The sequence below is a fragment of the Procambarus clarkii genome, chromosome 80 (genome assembly GCF_040958095.1).
Source record: "Procambarus clarkii isolate CNS0578487 chromosome 80, FALCON_Pclarkii_2.0, whole genome shotgun sequence".
NCBI lineage: Eukaryota > Metazoa > Arthropoda > Malacostraca > Decapoda > Cambaridae > Procambarus > Procambarus clarkii.
The window spans coordinates 25,985,995-26,006,483 of NC_091229.1; the positions used below are offsets into that span (position 1 = coordinate 25,985,995).

General features: G+C 47.6%; 2 protein-coding genes across 3 annotated transcripts in view; one reads left to right on the forward strand and one right to left on the reverse strand.

Moving 5' to 3' along the window:
• The first annotated feature begins 436 nt into the window (after nt 1–436).
• The window catches only part of LOC123746364 (protein CREBRF homolog), a 145,034-nt gene continuing 124,981 nt past the window's right edge, over nt 437–20,489 (forward strand). Inside the window, exon 1 of one of the 2 annotated variants that reach the window (XM_069314984.1) lies at nt 437–908. The gene's annotated coding sequence lies outside the window, so the exon portion shown is untranslated. The remainder of the gene's footprint in view (nt 909–20,489) is intronic. The other variant, XM_069314983.1, reaches the window with a different exon arrangement.
• On the reverse strand, nt 9,702–18,608 carry LOC138357950 (axoneme-associated protein mst101(2)-like). The gene is made up of 4 exons (XM_069315132.1): nt 18,571–18,608; nt 17,709–18,228; nt 16,638–17,591; nt 9,702–10,079 (listed from the first exon to the last, which is right to left on the reverse strand). The coding sequence occupies exons 1-4, from the start codon at nt 18,606–18,608 to the stop codon at nt 9,702–9,704; spliced, it is 1,890 nt and encodes a 629-aa protein (XP_069171233.1).

Consider the following 20,489-nt stretch of genomic DNA (forward strand, 5'->3'; position numbering starts at 1 on the left):
TGGAACATATGTTATTATAACGCGCAAATCTGGCATGTTGGCCAACCACCAAAATAGTATACGTCATCTTGACGTCATAGATCCTCAAGGTCCACATAGAACATGGGTTTGTAGATGTCGCCAATATAATAACTATAACATGTTACTGTAGTCAAATATTTAATTTAGGCTAAGTGTCAGCGACAGAATGTGAAAATAGATGTAAATAATATATTGCCGAATGGAAAATAAAGCAACATAACTCGCCAAAGAAGAAAAAACAGGGATGTGAGAATATTCGAGAGGAAAGAGAAGACCATGTGGAGCCATGTTTACAGCCTGACACGAAGCCGGATGTGTCGCTCAACGTGATTGGCTGCTGCCTCAATACATGTGCAAGGCACGCTGTGATTGGCTGCAGCCTGCACTACAGTGACCCCTCTGGACTTCCTCGAGTAAGATCAAAACAAACCACAGAGTGAAACCAGTCGAAGTGAAACTATCCAGTGAGAAAGTGTATCAAAACATACTTACCCTCGAGTGTACTCAACAACACTACAACATGAGTTGCTTAAACTCACCCAGAGACCTTTAAACAGTTATTTACCGTCAAATAAGTGATGATTTAGTCGCTTTTGATATATTGCTTATGATAGACAGTAATATACTGTGTTTACCTCGACCGAGATCTCTGCCAGCTGCAAGTGCATATAACTTGGAAAACAACTTACCTACACTTTAGTGCTCTGTATCATCGATGTGTGATGACACATATTTGAGGAAGAGACAAACACCTCTGAGGGACATATCCTTCAAAAACACATTTTTGTGAATCAAAACAAAAACAAAGGCTGGCAGTGGCAACAACGTGGTGATACAGGAAGCACTTGGCGTCAAGGCAACAACTATCAACAAAGAGTTCCAAAAAGGTATTTATTCAACGATTTCCGTTCTATTTATTTATTTATTTCAATACATATATTAAATGGAGATTCTCGCATTATTTTCTCGTCAATTATGGTAATATATATATATATATATTTTTTTGTATACGTAAGTGTCCATTATATGTCCTTGGTGCTGTAACTATAACAGCACTCTCTTTGTTCAGCAATAACATGAGTTGTGGCATTATGGCAAGAGTGCGGGTATCGTAGTCACTCAGTAATTTTCCCGCGCTTTCGTGACGATAGCCAATGGTGGGGAACGATATTTTTCCCGCCATGGACTAGGAAGGGGCCCCTCCCCTGCCATATATAATAGAGGTCACATGGCTCACGTATGACTAGTCTTCTAGGTATTGTTCGTGATGATTTTGATTCAGCCTAAGGGGATTATTTGGAATAATAAATAATGGTATTTTTCCTTTGAAGTGTAATAATTTGATCTATTTCCTTATTTTGTGGTCGTGGAAATTTTTTTATTTCATAATTCGCCATTTGCCATTGCTGTTAATTCTCCATTGTGCCTTGCTTTCTGATTTGCCATGTTGTCGCACTTCATTCCATTGAAACTGTAATAGACGTATATTTGCACTAAAATTAGAATTTATCTTGTTGGTAAGAGCGATTACAATAGCGAATAATAACCGCCAGTAAATATCTGAGAGAAAAACAAAATGGCAAGAGTTTAATAAGGCTTCCTTGCCCTGAGCCCCGTACCGAGCGTAGTGACCATGTTTACGTCAAGGCTGAGGTGCCACATGTATATTTGTTTTGATGACTTGAAGATTGTTAAACCGTCATTAAATTCGGTATTACGTAATACTTGCAAGCTTTATTGTTTTAATGAGGCAAGTTTTGTATCCTTATTACACACAAAGTAGATTATGATGCAATATGATATCCCATAATATGTACACGTGGCACGTGAGAGATTATTGACTGTGATCACGTGGTCTACCTGTGGGTGTGGATTTGGATGGCTTGCCAACCGCAAGGTAGGTGTTGTTGATGATATTGTTGCAATCCCCCCTGTTGTCTTGCATCATGGTGATCATCAATAACCAGTGGGTAAGGAATTAGAGCACATTCTTAATCCACGCGAGTGTCAGCTGCTCTGTCCCTGCTCTCTCTCTCTCCGCGTCCACTACGTACATTTTTTTTGTTTACATATTTTTAATCAGGAAATATTTGTTTGCTTGCGTTTGATAGGAAATGTACTCTAGTCGCTCGTTATCTGTGTCCAGCCACAGTAGAGTGGGTTGTAGGCTCGCTGCATTTGCACTGAAGATGGTTTAATGGTGCAATGCGGATTTTAATGGGATTATCTATGCAGATGTTGCGTTTGTTTGTACCCCTTGTCCCCTCCACGAAGCTTGTTCACTTGTTGACACCATGAAGCTTGTTCACTTGTTGACACCACGAAGCTTGTTCACTTGTTGACATCATGAAGCTTGTTCACTTGTTGACACCATGAAGCTTGTTCACTTGTTGACACCACGAAGCTTGTTCACTTGTTGACACTTACGAAGCTTGTTCACTTGTTGACACTTATGAAGCTTGTTCACTTGTTGACACCACTAAGCTTGTTCACTTGTTGACACCACGAAGCTTGTTCACTTGTTGACACTTACGAAGCTTGTTCACTTGTTGACACTTATGAAGCTTGTTCACTTGTTGACACCACGAAGCTTGTTCACTTGTTGACACTTACGAAGCTTGTTCACTTGTTGACACTTATGAAGCTTGTTCACTTGTTGACACCACTAAGCTTGTTCACTTGTTGACACTTACGAAGCTTGTTCACTTGTTGACACTTATGAAGCTTGTTCACTTGTTGACACTTACGAAGCTTGTTCACTTGTTGACACTTATGAAGCTTGTTCACTTGTTGACACCACGAAGCTTCTTCACTTGTTGACACCACGAAGCTTGTTCACTTGTTGACACCACGAAGCTTGTTCACTTGTTGACACCACGAAGCTTGTTCACTTGCTGACACCATGAAGCTTGTTCACTTGTTGACACCACGAAGCTTGTTCACTTGTTGACACCATGAAGCTTGTTCACTTGTTGACACCACGAAGCTTGTTCACTTGTTGACACCATGAAGCTTGTTCACTTGTTGACACCACGAAGCTTGTTCACTTGTTGACACCATGAAGCTTGTTCACTTGTTGACACCATGAAGCTTGTTCACTTGTTGACACCATGAAGCTTGTTCACTTGTTGACACTTATGAAGCTTGTTCACTTGTTGACACTTATGAAGCTTGTTCACTTGTTGACACTTATGAAGCTTGTTCACTTGTTGACACCATGAAGCTTGTTCACTTGTTGACACCACGAAGCTTGTCCACCCGTCGACACCTTGAAGCTTGTCCACTTGTGGAGTTCAGGAAGCTTATTCACTCAACACAACGAAGGGCAAACAGTAATATCTCAAGCTGTGTATACCCACTGAGAAAAGACCAGATATAATTAAGAAAATACTCCTGATTTTACATTTTACATCTTATAGGTTGTTTTATGTTTTGCTGCTGGTTAGAGAAATAACCAGATATATTTATAGAAATAATAATAATGTTAAAATTAAAATGATTGTAATAGACAATATAGTAATATTGTCTTAATGTTAATGGTGTTTCATTTGCTCTGGCTATAGGACTCGGGGAAAGGAAAGGGAATGTTTAGGAGAAAGCGGCAAGCCATTATGGCTATATAGCACTTGGAAGGGGTCAGGATAAGGATTTGGGATGGGACGGGGGGAAAGGAATAGATGCCTCTGTGGATATGTGAGGTGCTCTCTTAATAACAAGCATATTTATATTGTTATAAATGAATTATTATTATTATTATTATTATCTGGTATTTTCCCCCTCCCACTTCAACTCTTTCCTCCTGTCTCCCTCTCCTCTCCTTCCTTCTCCATCTTCCTATTTTCTTTCCTTTTGGCCTCCCTATCTTTCTCCTTCTCCAATCTCTCTCTTACAATCAACTAACCTCATTTCTCCTTGCTCCTCTTTCTTATTATATGTTTTATTTGCTTCCTTGCCGTCCCAGGCCGTGGGAGAGAGCCAGTGTCGCGTGGGAGGGAAGGGAAAGAGGGGATTATTGAGCAGGAGAGGGATGGGTAAGGGATAGATGCATCTTTTCCATCCGCGCTTTTTGAAAGGTGTCTGCCAGAGACATATGCGGCTTCTCGGTGCGTGGGTTTACTTTAATAATGTTTTATTCAAAGGTCGAGTTTATTGGGCAGCGTCACTCATTCTGTGAGTGGACATGATGCCATAGTGACAGTATTGGGCAGCGTCACTCATTCTGTGAGTGGACACACCGCCATAGTGACAGTATTGGGCAGCGTCACTCATTCTGTGAGTGGACACACCGCCATAGTGACAGTATTGGGCAGCGTCACTCATCCTGTGAGTGGACACCGCCATAGTGACAGTATTGGGCAGCGCCACTCATCCTGTGAGTGGACACACCGCCATAGTGACAGTATTGGGCAGCGTCACTCATCCTGTGAGTGGACACACCGCCATAGTGACAGTATTGGGCAGCGTCACTCATCCTGTGAGTGGACACACCGCCATAGTGACAGTATTGGGCAGCGCCACTCATCCTGTGAGTGGACACACCGCCATAGTGACAGTATTGGGCAGCGCCACTCATCCTGTGAGTGGACACACCGCCATAGTGACAGTATTGGGCAGCGTCACTCATCCTGTGAGTGGACACACCGCCATAGTGACAGTATTGGGCAGCGTCACTCATCCTGTGAGTGAACACACCGCCATAGTGACAGTATTGGGCAGCGTCACTCATCCTGTGAGTGGACACACCGCCATAGTGACAGTATTGGGCAGCGCCACTCATCCTGTGAGTGGACACACCGCCATAGTGACAGTATTGGGCAGCGCCACTCATCCTGTGAGTGGACACACCGCCATAGTGACAGTATTGGGCAGCGCCACTCATCCTGTGAGTGGACACACCGCCATAGTGACAGTATTGGGCAGCGCCACTCATCCTGTGAGTGGGCACACCGCCATAGTGACAGTATTGGGCAGCGTCACTCATCCTGTGAGTGGACACACCGCCATAGTGACAGTATTGGGCAGCGTCACTCATCCTGTGAGTGGACACACCGCCATAGTGACAATATTGGGCAGCGTCACTCATCCTGTGAGTGGACACACCGCCATAGTGACAGTATTGGGCAGCGTCACTCATCCTGTGAGTGGACACACCGCCATAGTGACAGTATTGGGCAGCGCCACTCATCCTGTGAGTGGACACACCGCCATAGTGACAGTATTGGGCAGCGCCACTCATCCTGTGAGTGGACACCGCCATAGTGATAGTATTGGGCAGCGCCACTCATCCTGTGAGTGGACACACCGCCATAGTGACAGTATTGGGCAGCGTCACTCATCCTGTGAGTGAACACACCACCATAGTGACAGTATTGGGCAGCGTCACTCATCCTGTGAGTGAACACACCACCATAGTGACAGTATTGGGCAGCGCCACTCATCCTGTGAGTGGACACACCGCCATAGTGACAGTATTGGGCAGCGCCACTCATCCTGTGAGTGGACACACCGCCATAGTGACAGTATTGGGCAGCGTCACTCATCCTGTGAGTGGACACACCGCCATAGTGACAGTATTGGGCAGCGTCACTCATCCTGTGAGTGAACACACCACCATAGTGACAGTATTGGGCAGCGCCACTCATCCTGTGAGTGGACACACCGCCATAGTGACAGTATTGGGCAGCGCCACTCATCCTGTGAGTGGACACACCGCCATAGTGACAATATTGGGCAGCGTCACTCATCCTGTGAGTGGACACACCGCCATAGTGACAGTATTGGGCAGCGTCACTCATCCTGTGAGTGGACACACCGCCATAGTGACAGTATTGGGCAGCGCCACTCATCCTGTGAGTGGACACACCGCCATAGCAGCATGTACTACACCCCCACCAATAGGAAGAAATCTCACCGGATCATGAGAGTAGGAAATCAGGCTAATTGGTGCTACGAGACGTAACTGTGAGTGAGTAGAACCCTTAGTCTGGATATCTAGGAGAGAAGGGGGGGAGGGAGGGAGATAGGGAGGATCCCTCGCTGCTGGACATCCCCCCGGCCAGTACACTTGCACTCTGAGCAGCGCGGACCCAAACCTCGTGTCCAGAGGAGGACGTAGCGAGTGCAAGGTGCTGATAGGTACTCACCTAGTTGTGCTTGCGGGGGTTGAGCTCTGGCTCTTTGGTCCCGCCTCTCAACTGTCAATCAACTGGTGTACAGGTTCCTGAGCCTACTGGGCTCTATCATATCTACACTTGAAACTGTGTATGGAGTCAGGGGAGAGCGTGTGGTGGAAACTGTCACCTGTTCACACAGGGAGTGCCACAGACTGGGAGTGCCACAGGCTGGGAGTGCCACAGGCTGGGAGTGTCCCAGGCTGGGAGTGCCACAGGCTGGGAGTGCCACAGGCTGGGAGTGTCCCAGGCTGGGAGTGTCCCAGGCTGGGAGTGTCCCAGGCTGGGAGTGTCCCAGGCTGGGAGTGTCCCAGGCTGGGAGTGTCCCAGGCTGGGAGTGTCCCAGGCTGGGAGTGCCACAGGCTGGGAGTGTCCCAAGCTGGGAGTGCCTCAGGCTGGGAGTGCCACAGGCTGGGAGTGTCCCAAGCTGGGAGTGCCACAGGCTGGGAGTGTCCCAGGCTGGGAGTGCCTCAGGCTGGGAGTGCCACAGGCTGGGAGTGTCCCAAGCTGGGAGTGCCCCAGGCTGGGAGTGTCCCAAGCTGGGAGTGCCCCAGGCTGGGAGTGTCCCAGGCTGGGAGTGTCCCAGGCTGGGAGTGCTCCAGGCTGGGAGTGTCCCAAGCTGGGAGTGCCACAGGCTGGGAGTGCTCCAGGCTGGGAGTGTCCCAGGCTGGGAGTGCCACAGGCTGGGAGTGCCACAGGCTGGGAGTGTTCCAGGCTGGGAGTGTCCCAAGCTGGGAGTGCCACAGGCTGGGAGTGTCCCAGGCTGGGAGTGCCACAGGCTGGGAGTGTCCCAAGCTGGGAGTGCCACAGGCTGGGAGTGCCACAGGCTGGGAGTGCCACAGGCTGGGAGTGTCCCAGGCTGGGAGTGTCCCAGGCTGGGAGTGTCCCAGGCTGGGAGTGTCCCAGGCTGGGAGTGTCCCAGGCTGGGAGTGTCCCAGGCTGGGAGTGCCACAGGCTGGGAGTGCCACAGGCTGGGAGTGTCACAGGCTGGGAGTGCCACAGGCTGGGAGTGTCCCAGGCTGGGAGTGCCACAGGCTGGGAGTGCCACAGGCTGGGAGTGCCACAGGCTGGGAGTGCCACAGGCTGGGAGTGTCACAGGCTGGGAGTGCCCCAGGCTGGGAGTGCCACAGGCTGGGAGTGCCACAGGCTGGGAGTGCCACAGGCTGGGAGTGTCCCAGGCTGGGAGTGCCACAGGCTGGGAGTGTCCCAGGCTGGGAGTGCCACAGGCTGGGAGTGTCCCAGACTGGGAGTGCCTCAGGCTGGGAGTGCCACAGTCTGGGAGTGCCTTGAGTGAGTCTACTGGCACCGTGTTATCATAGAGACTAATGGAAGTCATGTGTTAATCTCTGTGAATGCCTCTCTATCTATATACTTGCTGCCTGCACTCACCAGACTGTATCCTGCTGTATGTTGTATGACTGTATCCTGCTGTATGTAGGATGATTGTATCCTGCTGTATGTAGGATGACTGTATCCTGCTGTATGTAGGATGATTGTATCCTGCTGTATGTAGGATGACTGTATCCTGCTGTATGTAGGATGATTGTATCCTGCTGTATGTAACTTTAGTGGCTGAATCCTGGAGCGTTCACGGTTGTATTTTGGTGTCTGTATTCTCGTGGCTGTATCCTGGCGACTGTACTTCTGTATCTTGATGTCTGTACCACGATGCAACCCGTTCCCCACTTTCGTACAGTCAATATTGACTTACTAAATACGTGCATATGTGACATACTAAACATACTGAAATTGAAATTGAAATAAGTTTATTGAGGTAAAATACACACAAAGGGATGAGGTAGCTCAAGCTATTCTCACCCCATTCAGTACAACGTGTTAATATATACATAGACACACATCACAAATAAACACACTAAACATACTAGTTTACCTTGAAAAGCTTCATAGAAAACACCGACCTTACCTAACCTTCTTAGTATGTTAAGATAAGCATCTTATTGCTTCTTAATTACAATTATTACTTAACCTATACCTATAATAGGTTAAGTAATAATTGTAATTACGAAGCAATAAGATGCTTATCTTAACATACTAAGAAGGTTAGGTAAGGTCGGTGTTTTCTATGAAGCTTTTCAAGGTAAACTAGTATGTTTAGTATGTCACATATGCACGTATTTAGTAAGTCAATATTGACTGTACGAAAGTGGGAGAACGGGTTGCACGATAACTACCTTGTTATCTGCGCAGACTGAGTGCTTGCCATAGCTCACGGTAGACTGTACTCTGCAAGACTGAGACTTGCATCTTGAGTCCTCAAATACTGCTGATGAACGAGGGAGGTATACATTTATAGATTGGCGCCCAGTCGATCCTTCCTCGCCAGGGTTCGAACCCATGCGAAATCGCTGAGGCGTGCGCTATACCACTACGCCACCAGTGTTGACCTCCTCAATGAAGGGCAACACTTGTTATCTAGTCTGTGTTGCGTACATATGTTGCTGGGAGACATGTCTCCTGTCATGACAATGGTACTGACGTAGGTATACCCACCCATACCCTCCTATACCCACCCATACCCCCTTCTATACCCACCCATACCCCCTTCTATACCCACCCATACCCCCTTCTAAACCCACCCATACCCCTCTTCTATACCCACTCATACCCCCTTCTATACCCACCTATACCCCCTTCTATACCCACCCATACCCCACTTCTATACCCATACCCACCCATACCCCCTTCTATACCCACCCATACCCCCTTCTATACCAACTCATACCCCCTTCTATACCCACCTATACCCCCTTCTATACCCACCCATACCCCCCTTCTATACCCACCTATACCCACGTTCTATGCCCACTCTCGCCTGCCCTCTCTCACTCTTTCTCCTACCATACCCAATTTCTTGGACTGACAGAGCGTCGCCCTCCATTCGTTTCGTCAGGGGACAGGCAGCCTGTGTATGTATATACGTTAGGCTGGTATTGACGCCTTCCCCTAAAGCCGAACTACTCACCCTCCCCCAGGATATAACCAAGCAACTGTTGGCTGACTCCTGGGGTATCTATATATACTGCTAGATGAATATTAGGTGAAAGGAAACGTGCCCAAGCGTTTCTGTCCCGCCCGGGATTCCAATCCGGGATTCCAGATTGTGATTCGAGAGTGATCCCCACTGGAATACTGGAGTTCGATCCCCGATAGTTCAAATCGGGGGATATATATATATATATATATATATATATATATATATATATATATATATCTCATATAGATTTCATGTCTCGTGCTTGTACATAGAAACTATATTAGCTGTTTTCCAGCTTTCTGGCAGCTCTCTCTCTCTCTCTCTCTCTCTCTCTCTCTCTCTCTCTCTCTCTCTCTCTCTCTCTCTCTCTCTCTCTCTCTCTCTCGATGCATTCATCAAATATTATTGTGTGTCTTGCAATGTTGATTTTGCAGTTTTCTTGAGTGGCCAAGAGTGTGATGAGTCTGCTGGCAGCTTCTCTCATCCCCCCCCTACCTCCTCCTCCTCTCCCCTGGTCACGCGCAGACATCTTTCTTCTGCTGTGGCTGCGTGGCTGCCTTCTGCTGTGGCTGCGTGGCTGCCTTCTGCTGTGGCTGCGTGGCTGCCTTCTGCTGTGGCTGCGTGGCTGCCTTCTGCTGTGGCTGCGTGGCTGCCTTCTGCTGTGGCTGCGTGGCTGCCTTCTGCTGTGGCTGCGTGGCTGCCTTCTGCTGTGGCTGCGTGGCTGCCTTCTGCTGTGGCTGCGTGGCTGCCTTCTGCTGTGGCTGCGTGGCTGCCTTCTGCTGTGGCTGCGTGGCTGCCTTCTGCTGTGGCTGCGTGGCTGCCTTCTGCTGTGGCTGCGTGGCTGCCTTCTGCTGTGGCTGCGTGGCTGCCTTCTGCTGTGGCTGCGTGGCTGCCTTCTCAACCCTTGAGATGCTAAGGAATTTTCCTATTATATTTTTCCAGGCGCCTGACAGCTGTCTGAGTGGGTAGCGCTTCTCATTGGTAGTCGTGAGGTTCCGGGTTCGAACCCTGGTGGAGGTGGAGACAAATGGGCAAAATGTTTCTTTAACCCTGATGCCCCTGTTCACCTAGCAGTACATAGGTACCTGGGAGTTAGACAGCTGCTACGGGGTGCTCTCTAGGGGTGTGTGTAACAAAAAGGAGGCCTGGTCGAGGACCGGGCCGCGGGGACGCTAAGCCCCGAAATCATCTCAAGATAACCTCAAGATAACTTTAAGATAACCTATATCTCTGCTAAACCTTTAGCAACTATCAATTTCTCACTTCTCTGTTCAGTTACTCCAAGTTCATCTTACTCCGGTAAGGGAGCCGGTCGGCCGAGCGGACAGCACGCGGGACTTGTGATCCTGTGGTCCTGGGTTCGATCCCAGGCACCGGCGAGAAACAATGGGCGGAGTTTCTTTCACCCTATGCCCCTGTTACCTAGCAGTAAAATAGGTACCTGGGTGTTAGTCAGCTGTCACGGGCTGCTTCCTGGGGGTGGAGGCCTGGTCGAGGACCGGGCCGCGGGGACATTAAAGCCCCGAAATCAAAATCATCTCAAGATATACTCCATCTTACTTTAATTATCTTCCCTAATTTTTTCAAGTCTTCCTTGTCTTTTTGTCTTTTTGTTTTGTTTTGCGTGAAAACTGGAATCGTATCTGGAGTCGTCATTCCAGAGCACAGAGTGGAGGAAAACGTTGAAAACCTTCGAGTAATCAGAGGACCTTGACGTTGAAGTCAAGAGTATTACTTTAATATACACAGCCACACCTGTTCCCCCAGTCCTCCCAACCATTCCCCACTCCCCCATCCCCTGAGTGGATTAAGGTGTCCTGTACATACCAGTTGCGTTGCTCCTGGCAGTATGGGTTCGAGTCACTTCTGGGGTGTGAGTTCTCAGTTTTTTTTCCCCATCCCCTCGTTCCTACCATCCCAAACTCCCCCCCGTCCCCTCGTCCTTCCCTACCATTACCCCCTTGTCCCCTTGTCTTCCCCACCATCTCTCACTTCCGTCCCCTCGTCCTCCCCACCATTCCCCACTCCCTCGTCCGATGCCTTCCCAGATGGTCTGATGTTCCCATCAGAAAATTGGTAACATCAAGTGATCTGATGTTCCCATCTCTGAAATATAAGAAAACAGTTAAAAAATGAAATGAAAATATGAAAACATAAAAAAAATAAAAAAATAAACTATACTCATGAAATGAACGATGTGGTAAACAACACAGCTCAATTCCAACGCAATTCACACAAAATAATTAAATCAAAATGAAAATAAATCAAAATCTATGAAAATTCAATTTATCAATGCAATCAGAAACATAGAAATGGAATTCGTGACATATTTAGTATAGCATGTGTGTTGCCCTTACATGCAACAGATGGCGTTGTTTGTCAAGAAAAGCATAGTTTTACCTGTCACAGGTGTGGCATCTATACTTATACTTACGAAATGAACGGCATGGTAAACAACACAGCTCAATTCCAATACAATGTCACAAAATAATTCAATAAAAAATAAAATAAATCGAAATATATGAAAATAAAATTTATCACTGCAACCGGAAAAATTGAAATGGAATTCGTGACATACTTAGTATAACGTGCATGTTGATATTATGTGCAACAGATGGCGCTGTTTTTCAAAAACGCATATTTTTACCTGTCACAGGGGTGGCATCTATATAGTAGGTATATAAAAAGACGCGCATATTCGAATGCAACTTTGTGTCAAAATTTCAAAGCAATTGGTGAAGAACTTTCGGAGATGCTCTTACGTCCAACAGATGGCGCTGTTAAAAAAAAAACATGTTTTTTCCTGTCACAGGTGAGTCATGTATATAGTACATATATAAAAAGACGCGTCTATTCGAATGCAACGTTGTGTCAAAATTCCAAAGCAATCGGTAAAGAGGTTTCGAAGATTTCCCTCACAAGAAAAACACAGTTTTTCAGAAAAAGCATGTTTTTTTTCCCGTCACAGACGTGACATCTATATAGTGTGTATATAAAAACCTGCTCGGATGCTAATGGAACGTTGTGGAAAAATTTCAAAGCAATTGGTGAGGAACTTTTGGAGATTAGCGATTATGTTCAAACGAACATTTCCATTTTTATTTATATAGATATAAGACCCTGGGGCCAGATTCACGAAGCAGTTACAAAAATACTTACGAACGTGCACATCTTTCCTCAATCTTTGACGGCTTTGGTTACATTTATTAAACAGTTTACAAGCATGAAAACTTCCCAATTAACTGTTGTTGATGTTATAAACAGCCTCCTGGTGCTTCGGAGCTCATTAACTGTTTAATAATTGTAAACAAAGCCGCCAAAGACTGAGAAAAGATGGACCGGTTCGTACGTGCTTGCGTAACTGCTTCCTGAATCTGGCCCCAGCTCCCCGGCCTTACCCACACGTGTTCCAGAAGAGTGTGGCTGTGGGGCTCCTAGGTCCCCCCCCTCCCCCCTCCCCCCCTACCCCTACCCCCTCCACCTCCCCCCTACCTCCCCCCCCCTAAGTACCATTTGTCTCTATAATGTCTTTCCATTACTAGTAACTTGGTAGTTCAGTTCTCTCATTTTTCGTAACCTTTCCCCCCCCCCCATGTGTAATTCTGGGATGAACATCGTTGCAAACCTTTTTCATGATGTACGGGCCTGTAAACTTTGGAGCTGCATACTCTTAAGATTAGTCTCACGTAGGTGGTGCGTGTCTGTGTGGGTTGTTCGTCGGTTTGTGTGTGTGTATTTGTGTCTGAGGGAATGAGCTTTTGACGCTTGGGCCCAGCGTATACATTTACTATACATATACATTATATTAATTTATATTTACCTATATACCTATATTTATATTTATCTATATCTATATTTACTATACATTTACTACTATCCTCTACACATACGGATATATGTACATTCTACTACATATGGTGCACTGGATTATTGAGTACTCAGCTACAAAAATATGAATTATTTAACAGTGGTAAATTACGAATTATTTTACAGTGGTAAATTACGAATTATTTAACAGTGGTAAATTACGAATTATTTTACAGTGGTAAATTACGAATTATTTTACAGTGGTAAATTACGAATTATTTTACAGTGGTAAATTACGAATTATTTTACAGTGGTAAATTATGAATTATTTTACAGTGGTAAATTACGAATTATTTTACAGTGGTAAATTACGAATTATTTTACAGTGGTAAATTACGAATTATTTTACAGTGGTAAATTACGAATTATTTTACAGTGGTAAATTATGAATTATTTTACAGTGGTAAATTATGAATTATTTAACAGTGGTAAATTACGAATTATTTTACAGTGGTAAATTACGAATTATTTTACAGTAGTAAATTACGAATTATTTTACAGTAGTAAATTACATTTTGAAGAAAAATATGTTTTTTCCACATGTGGGTAATCCCAGAGTACATAGTTGGAGTACATAGTGAGTTATTGAGCACTCGACCACTGTCGAGGATTGTTATGTGCTTACTGGCTCAAGGTGTAATTGCATTACACACATTATGTAATTGGTGAATTACTTTGTAAATCAGGTCCTTATATGTAGGGTCCCAGTGTACAGTGTTGGGTGTGGCAGGTGTGCTAGGGTGTGACAGGTGTGCTAGGGTGTGGCAGGTGTGCTGGGGTGTGGCAGGTGTGCTGGGATGTGACAGGTGTGCTAGGGTGTGGCAGGTGTGCTGGGGTGTGGCAGGTGTGCTAGGGTGTGGTAGGTAGGTGTGCTGGGGTGTGGCAGGTGTGCTAGGGTGTGGCAGGTGTGCTAGGGTGTGGCAGGTGTGCTAGGGTGTGGCAGGTGTGCTAGGGTGTGGCAGGTGTGCTAGGGTGTGGTAGGTAGGTGTGCTGGGGTGTGGCAGGTGTGCTAGGGTGTGGCAGGTGTGCTAGGGTGTGGCAGGTGTGCTGGGGTGTGGCAGGTGTGCTAGGGTGTGGCAGGTGTGCTAGGGTGTGGCAGGTGTGCTAGGGTGTGGCAGGTGTGCTAGGGTGTGGCAGGTGTGCTAGGGTGTGGTAGGTAGGTGTGCTGGGGTGTGGCAGGTGTGCTAGGGTGTAACAGGTGTGCTAGGGTGTGGCAGGTGTGCTAGGGTGTGGCAGGTGTGCTAGGGTGTGGTAGGTAGGTGTGCTGGGGTGTGGTAGGTGTGCTGGGGTGTGGCAGGTGTGCTAGGGTGTGGCAGGTGTGCTGGGGTGTGGCAGGTGTGCTAGGGTGTGACAGGTGTGCTAGGGTGTGGCAGGTGTGCTAGGGTGTGGCAGGTGTGCTAGGGTGTGGCAGGTGTGCTAGGGTGTGGCAGGTGAGCTAGGGTGTGGCAGGTGTGCTGGGGTGTGGCAGGTGTGCTAGGGTGTGACAGGTGTGCTATGGTGTGACAGGTGTGCTAAGGTGTGGCAGGTATCTAAGGGCAGCTTCGACTGTGTCAAATAGGGTTGGAGGGTGCAGCCTTCCTCATACCCGACGACAGCACCAACAAGTAGATGGATCACTTACCCTTTTGTTGACAGTTCTGACATTCTTCATGATCCAGGGAACTATGGTTGCTCTATGGACATCTTCAAGAGGAAACTAGATTGTTTCCTCCAAGGAGTGCCGGACCAACCGGGCTGTGGTGGGTATGTGGGCCTGCGGGCCGCTCCAAGCAACAGCCTGGTGGACCAAACTCTCACTAGTCGAGTCTGGCCTCGGGCAGGGCTTGGGGAGTAGAACAACTCCCAGAACCCCATCAACCAGGTATCAACCAGGTATCAACCAGGTATCATTTCACAGTAGCAGTGTCCACTATGGGATGGGCGGAGTAACGAAGAGATATATATGATGAAGTAATGGTAATAATGTATAATGATATAATGTATAGTGAGTAATGTATGAGGGAAATATTGTAAGCAGTGGTATTTGGCAACTGCGGGCAGTGTTTCCTTTGCGTGTGTTTGTTTATTTCGCCTGAGAACTAGGGTCCAGAGTCACGAAGCCGTTACGCAAGCACTTACGAACGTGCACATCTTTCCTCAATCTTTGACGGCTTTGGTTACATTTATTAAACAGTTTACAAGCATGAAAACTTGTCGATCAACTGTTGTTATTGTTATAAACAGCCTCCTGGTGCTTCGGAGCTCATTAACTGTTTAATAATTGTAAACAAAGCCACCAAAGATTGAGAAAAGCTGTTACAGGTTCGTAAGTGCTTCGTGAATCTAGCCCCACTGTCGCTTGTTACCGCCGCTGTCGGCTATGTGTGACTAGTTACATGCTCTCATTACCTAAGTGTAGTTACAGGATGAGAGCTACGCTCGTGGTGTCCCGTCTTCCCAGTACTCTTTGTCGTATAACACTTTGACACTACTGACGGGTTTGTCCCTCCACCACCTTCTCCACTTTGTTGACCAGACCACACACTAGAAGGTGAAGGGACGACGACGTTTCGGTCCGTCCTGGGTCATTCTCAAGTCGAGAATGGTCCAAAGTGAACCATTCTCGACTTTGAACCGTGGAGGTCCACTTTGAACCATGGAGAATGGTTCTCTACTTTGTTCCAAACGTCTACCACTTCTTTTTCGGCAGCTTTGTTTCCTTAGGTTGAACTTGTGTCTTCTTAGTTTTCAAAAAATCTCCTTTGTCAATTTTGTCTTGTTACTATTTTGTACGTCGTGAGCATATCACCTCACTTTCTTCCATCTTTTCTAGTTTTGGTATATATATTAAACACCTCCAGCCACTCCTCCTTCACGACCACAGATGACATTCACTCCCCAAAAGTCTTCACCACTTACGGGTTATTCATGCCCGAGCCACTTCTAGCCTGGCTTAATCTTCATCAGTCAATCTCCAAGCAGCTCTTGTTTTTGGCCTCGTAGCTCTTGTTTTTGGCCTCGCAGCTCTTGTTTTTGGCCTCGCAGCTCTTGTTTTTGGCCTCGTAGCTCTTGTTTTTGGCCTCGCAGCTCTTGTTTTTGGCCTCGTAGCTCTTGTTTTTGGCCTCGTAGCTCTTGTTTTTGGCCTCGCAGCTCTTGTTTTTGGCCTCGTAGCTCTTGTTTTTGGCCTCGCAGCTCTTGTTTTTGGCCTCGTAGCTCTTGTTTTTGGCCTCGCAGCTCTTGTTTTTGGCCTCGCAGCTCTTGTTTTTGGCCTCGCAGCTCTTGTTTTTGGCCTCGTAGCTCTTGTTTTTGGCCTCGCAGCTCTTGTTTTTGGCCTCGCAGCTCTTGTTTTTGGCCTCGTAGCTCTTGTTTTTGGCCTCGCAGCTCTTGTTTTTGGCCTCGTAGCTCTTGTTTTTGGCCTCGTAGCTCTTGTTTTTGGCCTCGCAGCTCTTGTTTTTGGCCTCGTAGCTCTTGTTTTTGGCCTCGCAGCTCTTGTTTTTGGCCTCGCAGCTCTTGTTTTTGGCCTCGTAGCTCTTGTTTTTGGCCTCGTAGCTCTTGTTTTTGGCCTCGCAGCTCTTGTTTTTGGCCTCGCAGCTCTTGTTTTTGGCCTCGTAGCTCTTGTTTTTGGCCTCGCAGCTCTTGTTTTTGGCCTCGTAGCTCTTGTTTTTGGCCTCGCAGCTCTTGTTTTCGACCTCGCAGCTCTTGTTTTCGACCTCGCAGCTCTTGTTTTTGCCCTCACAGCTCTTGTTTTTGGCCTCGCAGCTCTTGTTTTTGGCCTCGCAGCTCTTGTTTTTGGCCTCGCAGCTCTTGTTTTTGGCCTCGCAGCTCTTGTTTTTGGCCTCGCAGCTCTTGTTTTTGGCCTCGTAGCTCTTGTTTTTGGCCTCGCAGCTCTTGTTTTTGGCCTCGTAGCTCTTGTTTTTGGCCTCGCAGCTCTTGTTTTCGACCTCGCAGCTCTTGTTTTCGACCTCGCAGCTCTTGTTTTTGCCCTCGCAGCTCTTGTTTTTGGCCTCGCAGCTCTTGTTTTTGGCCTCGCAGCTCTTGTTTTTGGCCTCGCAGCTCTTGTTTTTGGCCTCGCAGCTCTTGTTTTTGGCCTCGCAGCTCTTGTTTTTGCCCTCGCAGCTCTTGTTTTTGGCCTCGCAGCTCTTGTTTTTGGCCTCGCAGCTCTTGTTTTTGGCCTCGCAGCTCTTGTTTTTGGCCTCGTAGCTCTTGTTTTTGGCCTCGTAGCTCTTGTTTTTGGCCTCGCAGCTCTTGTTTTTGGCCTCGCAGCTCTTGTTTTTGGCCTCGCAGCTCTTGTTTTTGGCCTCGCAGCTCTTGTTTTTGGCCTCGTAGCTCTTGTTTTTGGCCTCGCAGCTCTTGTTTTTGGCCTCGCAGCTCTTGTTTTTGCCCTCGCAGCTCTTGTTTTTGGCCTCGCAGCTCTTGTTTTTGGCCTCGCAGCTCTTGTTTTTGGCCTCGCAGCTCTTGTTTTTGGCCTCGCAGCTCTTGTTTTTGGCCTCGTAGCTCTTGTTTTTGGCCTCGTAGCTCTTGTTTTTGGCCTCGCAGCTCTTGTTTTTGGCCTCGCAGCTCTTGTTTTTGGCCTCGCAGCTCTTGTTTTTGGCCTCGCAGCTCTTGTTTTTGGCCTCGTAGCTCTTGTTTTTGGCCTCGTAGCTCTTGTTTTTGTCCTTGTAGCTCTTGTTTTCGACCTCGCAGCTCTTGTTTTTGGCCTCACAGCTCTTGTTTTTGGCCTCGCAGCTCTTGTTTTTGGCCTCGCAGCTCTTGTTTTTGGCCTCGTAGCTCTTGTTTTTGGCCTCGTAGCTCTTGTTTTTGGCCTCGTAGCTCTTGTTTTTGGCCCCGTAGCTCTTGTTTTTGGCCCCGCAGCTCTTGTTTTTGGCCTCGCAGCTCTTGTTTTTGGCCTCGCAGCTCTTGTTTTTGGCCTCGTAGCTCTTGTTTTTGGCCTCGCAGCTCTTGTTTTTGGCCTCGCAGCTCTTGTTTTTGGCCTCGTAGCTCTTGTTTTTGGCCTCGTAGCTCTTGTTTTTGGCCTCGCAGCTCTTGTTTTTGGCCTCGCAGCTCTTGTTTTTGGCCTCGCAGCTCTTGTTTTTGACCTCGCAGCTCTTGTTTTTGGCCTCGTAGCTCTTGTTTTTGGCCCCGTAGCTCTTGTTTTTGGCCCCGCAGCTCTTGTGTTTGAGAGCGTGTGTTGTGGGGCTCCGGGTCGGAATACTGGGTCTTGGAGCCCAACGTGAGCGTGTATTAATATGTGTTTTGAGGTGTATATCTTAAGTTTGGTCATGCTTAGCGGCGGGGTCCCTCGCTCCCCTAACCCCCCCTCCTCTCCCTCACCTCTCTCCCCCACCATTCTCCCTCACCTACCCCCCTCTATCTCTCTCCCTCTCCTACCTCTCCGACCCTCCGGTAAGCCCCGTCCTCTCCCACGTCAGGTGGGCTGGGTGGGAGCGTCCTGTTGCTAGGCAAGGAGCTACGAGGGTGGAGTGATTTGGCCTTAGGTAGCGTATACGTCAATATACGACGTGCTATTGGGAGGACGGGTTGAAAGTTTAGAGATTTTACTTCTCGCTTTCCATGCCCTGAGCGTCCTTGCTCCACATGTGCGCTGCTTACAAGGGGACGACATCTTAGAGGTCACCCGTCCCAGGGATGGGAGGGGTGGGAGGGGGAGTGGAGGTGGGGTGGGAAGGGGGGGGGGGGGAGGTTGAAGAGGAGTCTCAATTGTTTCCTTCCTTTACTTATATTATGAATGGTGACACGGTGGATGTTTATTCCCCCCCCCCCCACTCCCACCCCCTCTTTCCTCTTCCGTCCCCCCTCCACACTCCTCTCTGCCCCCCTCCCACACTCCTCTCTGCCCCCCTCCCACTCTCCTCTCTGCCCCCCTCCCACACTCCTCTCTGCCCCCCTCCCACTCTCATCTCTGCCCCCCTCCCACTCTCCTCTCTGTCCCCCTCCCACCTCCAACTCCTCTACCATTGTGCCTCATGACTCCTCTACTCGTGTCAGCAAGGCGGACAGCCCGCCTGCTTTCATACCTCTCACTGTATTTCCCCACTTCTATGCTTCCCTTCACCTATGCCTCTCCTTCCTCTTTACTCCCCCTGCAGCACTACTCCCGACGCAAACAATAGACCTTAACAACATACGCGATGACTGCCACCTTATGAAACACATAACCATTGCGGAGGTCCATAAAACAATTATGGGTTTCAAGAACAAGGCGCCGGGCAACAACAAGATAAATAAGATGGTATTATCCAACCTACCAGTGATTGCACTCCATCAATACACATGTATAATAAATGCAGCTCTTGCATCTGGACTATTCCCCACATACTTCAAGAATGCCACAATAAGATTAATCCCCAAGCCAGGTAAACCCCAAACCCAAACTGAAAACTACAGGTCAATTTCCCTCCTCGAAGTACCAGGTAAAATATTCGAAAAAATTATCAATCAGAGACTTGTGAAGTACATGGAGAGGAAGGGAAGTATAACACCAGGCAGCATGGGTTTAGACACCACAGAGGGGCCCATACAGCTATAGCCCTGATCTACCAGCATATAGGGGCCCATACAGCTATAGCCCTGATCTACCAGCATATAGCCAACGCAGTGTCGAAAAAAGATCAGTGTAATATAGTGCTTAGGGACGTCTCGAAAGCCTTCGACAAAGTGTGGCACACAGGCCTAAAATATAAGATATCTGAGCTAGGACTTCCTGAGAGATTTGCTGCTACTCTCTGCAGCTCTATAGATAACAGAACTGCTAGGCTTAATATCGGCAGCTACTTGGGTGACGTATTAGAACTGAAAAGTGGAGTACCACAAGGAGGCTGCCTCTCCCCCACTCTATTCAACATATATACAGCTGACCGACCCCAACCCCAACATGGAGAATACATCACATACGCTGATGATGTTACCCAAATAATATGCCAACCGGGCCCATCAAAGCCGCTACTAGCCGACAAGACCAAGGCAGCAATTGAAGTCATAAACAACTTTGAGAAGCAATGGAAAATTAGCACCAACAAACAAAAGTTCCAAATAATACACATTGCGAAAAGAAACCCGGACCCCATCATCCTTGATAACCAGCCGATCCAATATGCGGAGGCAGGCAGAATACTGGGACTTATGATAAATAGAACAGGGATACAAATTCATGTAAGGGACCGACTAAACAAAGCCAAAGCAGCATTAGGAAAACTGAGAAGATTCCGAAGCCTCAGTACTAACATTCAGATCCACCTATATAAGGCTCTAGTTCGGCCGCATCTAGAGTATCCCCCAGTACCACTACACACCATAAAGAAAACTAACATGCAGAAACTGCAAGCAGTACAAAATAAGGCGCTAAGGAGAGCAGCAAAACACCGTCCACCATATGATCAGACAATCCAGGAGTTCCACGAACTCCTGAACATACAGCCACTAAACATCAGACTACAGCACCAAGCCATCAGGGTGTGGAA

Excerpts from the sequence above, each read along its gene's own strand:
- LOC138357950 (XM_069315132.1), bottom strand. The coding sequence starts at position 18,608 with ATGTGGAGCAAGGACGCTCAGGGCATGGAAAGCGAGAA. Across the intron at positions 17,592-17,708 it reads CCAAAAACAAGAGCTGCGAG|AGCTGCGAGGCCAAAAACAA; the intron begins GTCGAAAACAAG and ends GCCAAAAACAAG. Across the intron at positions 10,080-16,637 it reads CCAAAAACAAGAGCTACGAG|GCAGCCACGCAGCCACAGCA; the intron begins GCCAAAAACAAG and ends AGGGTTGAGAAG.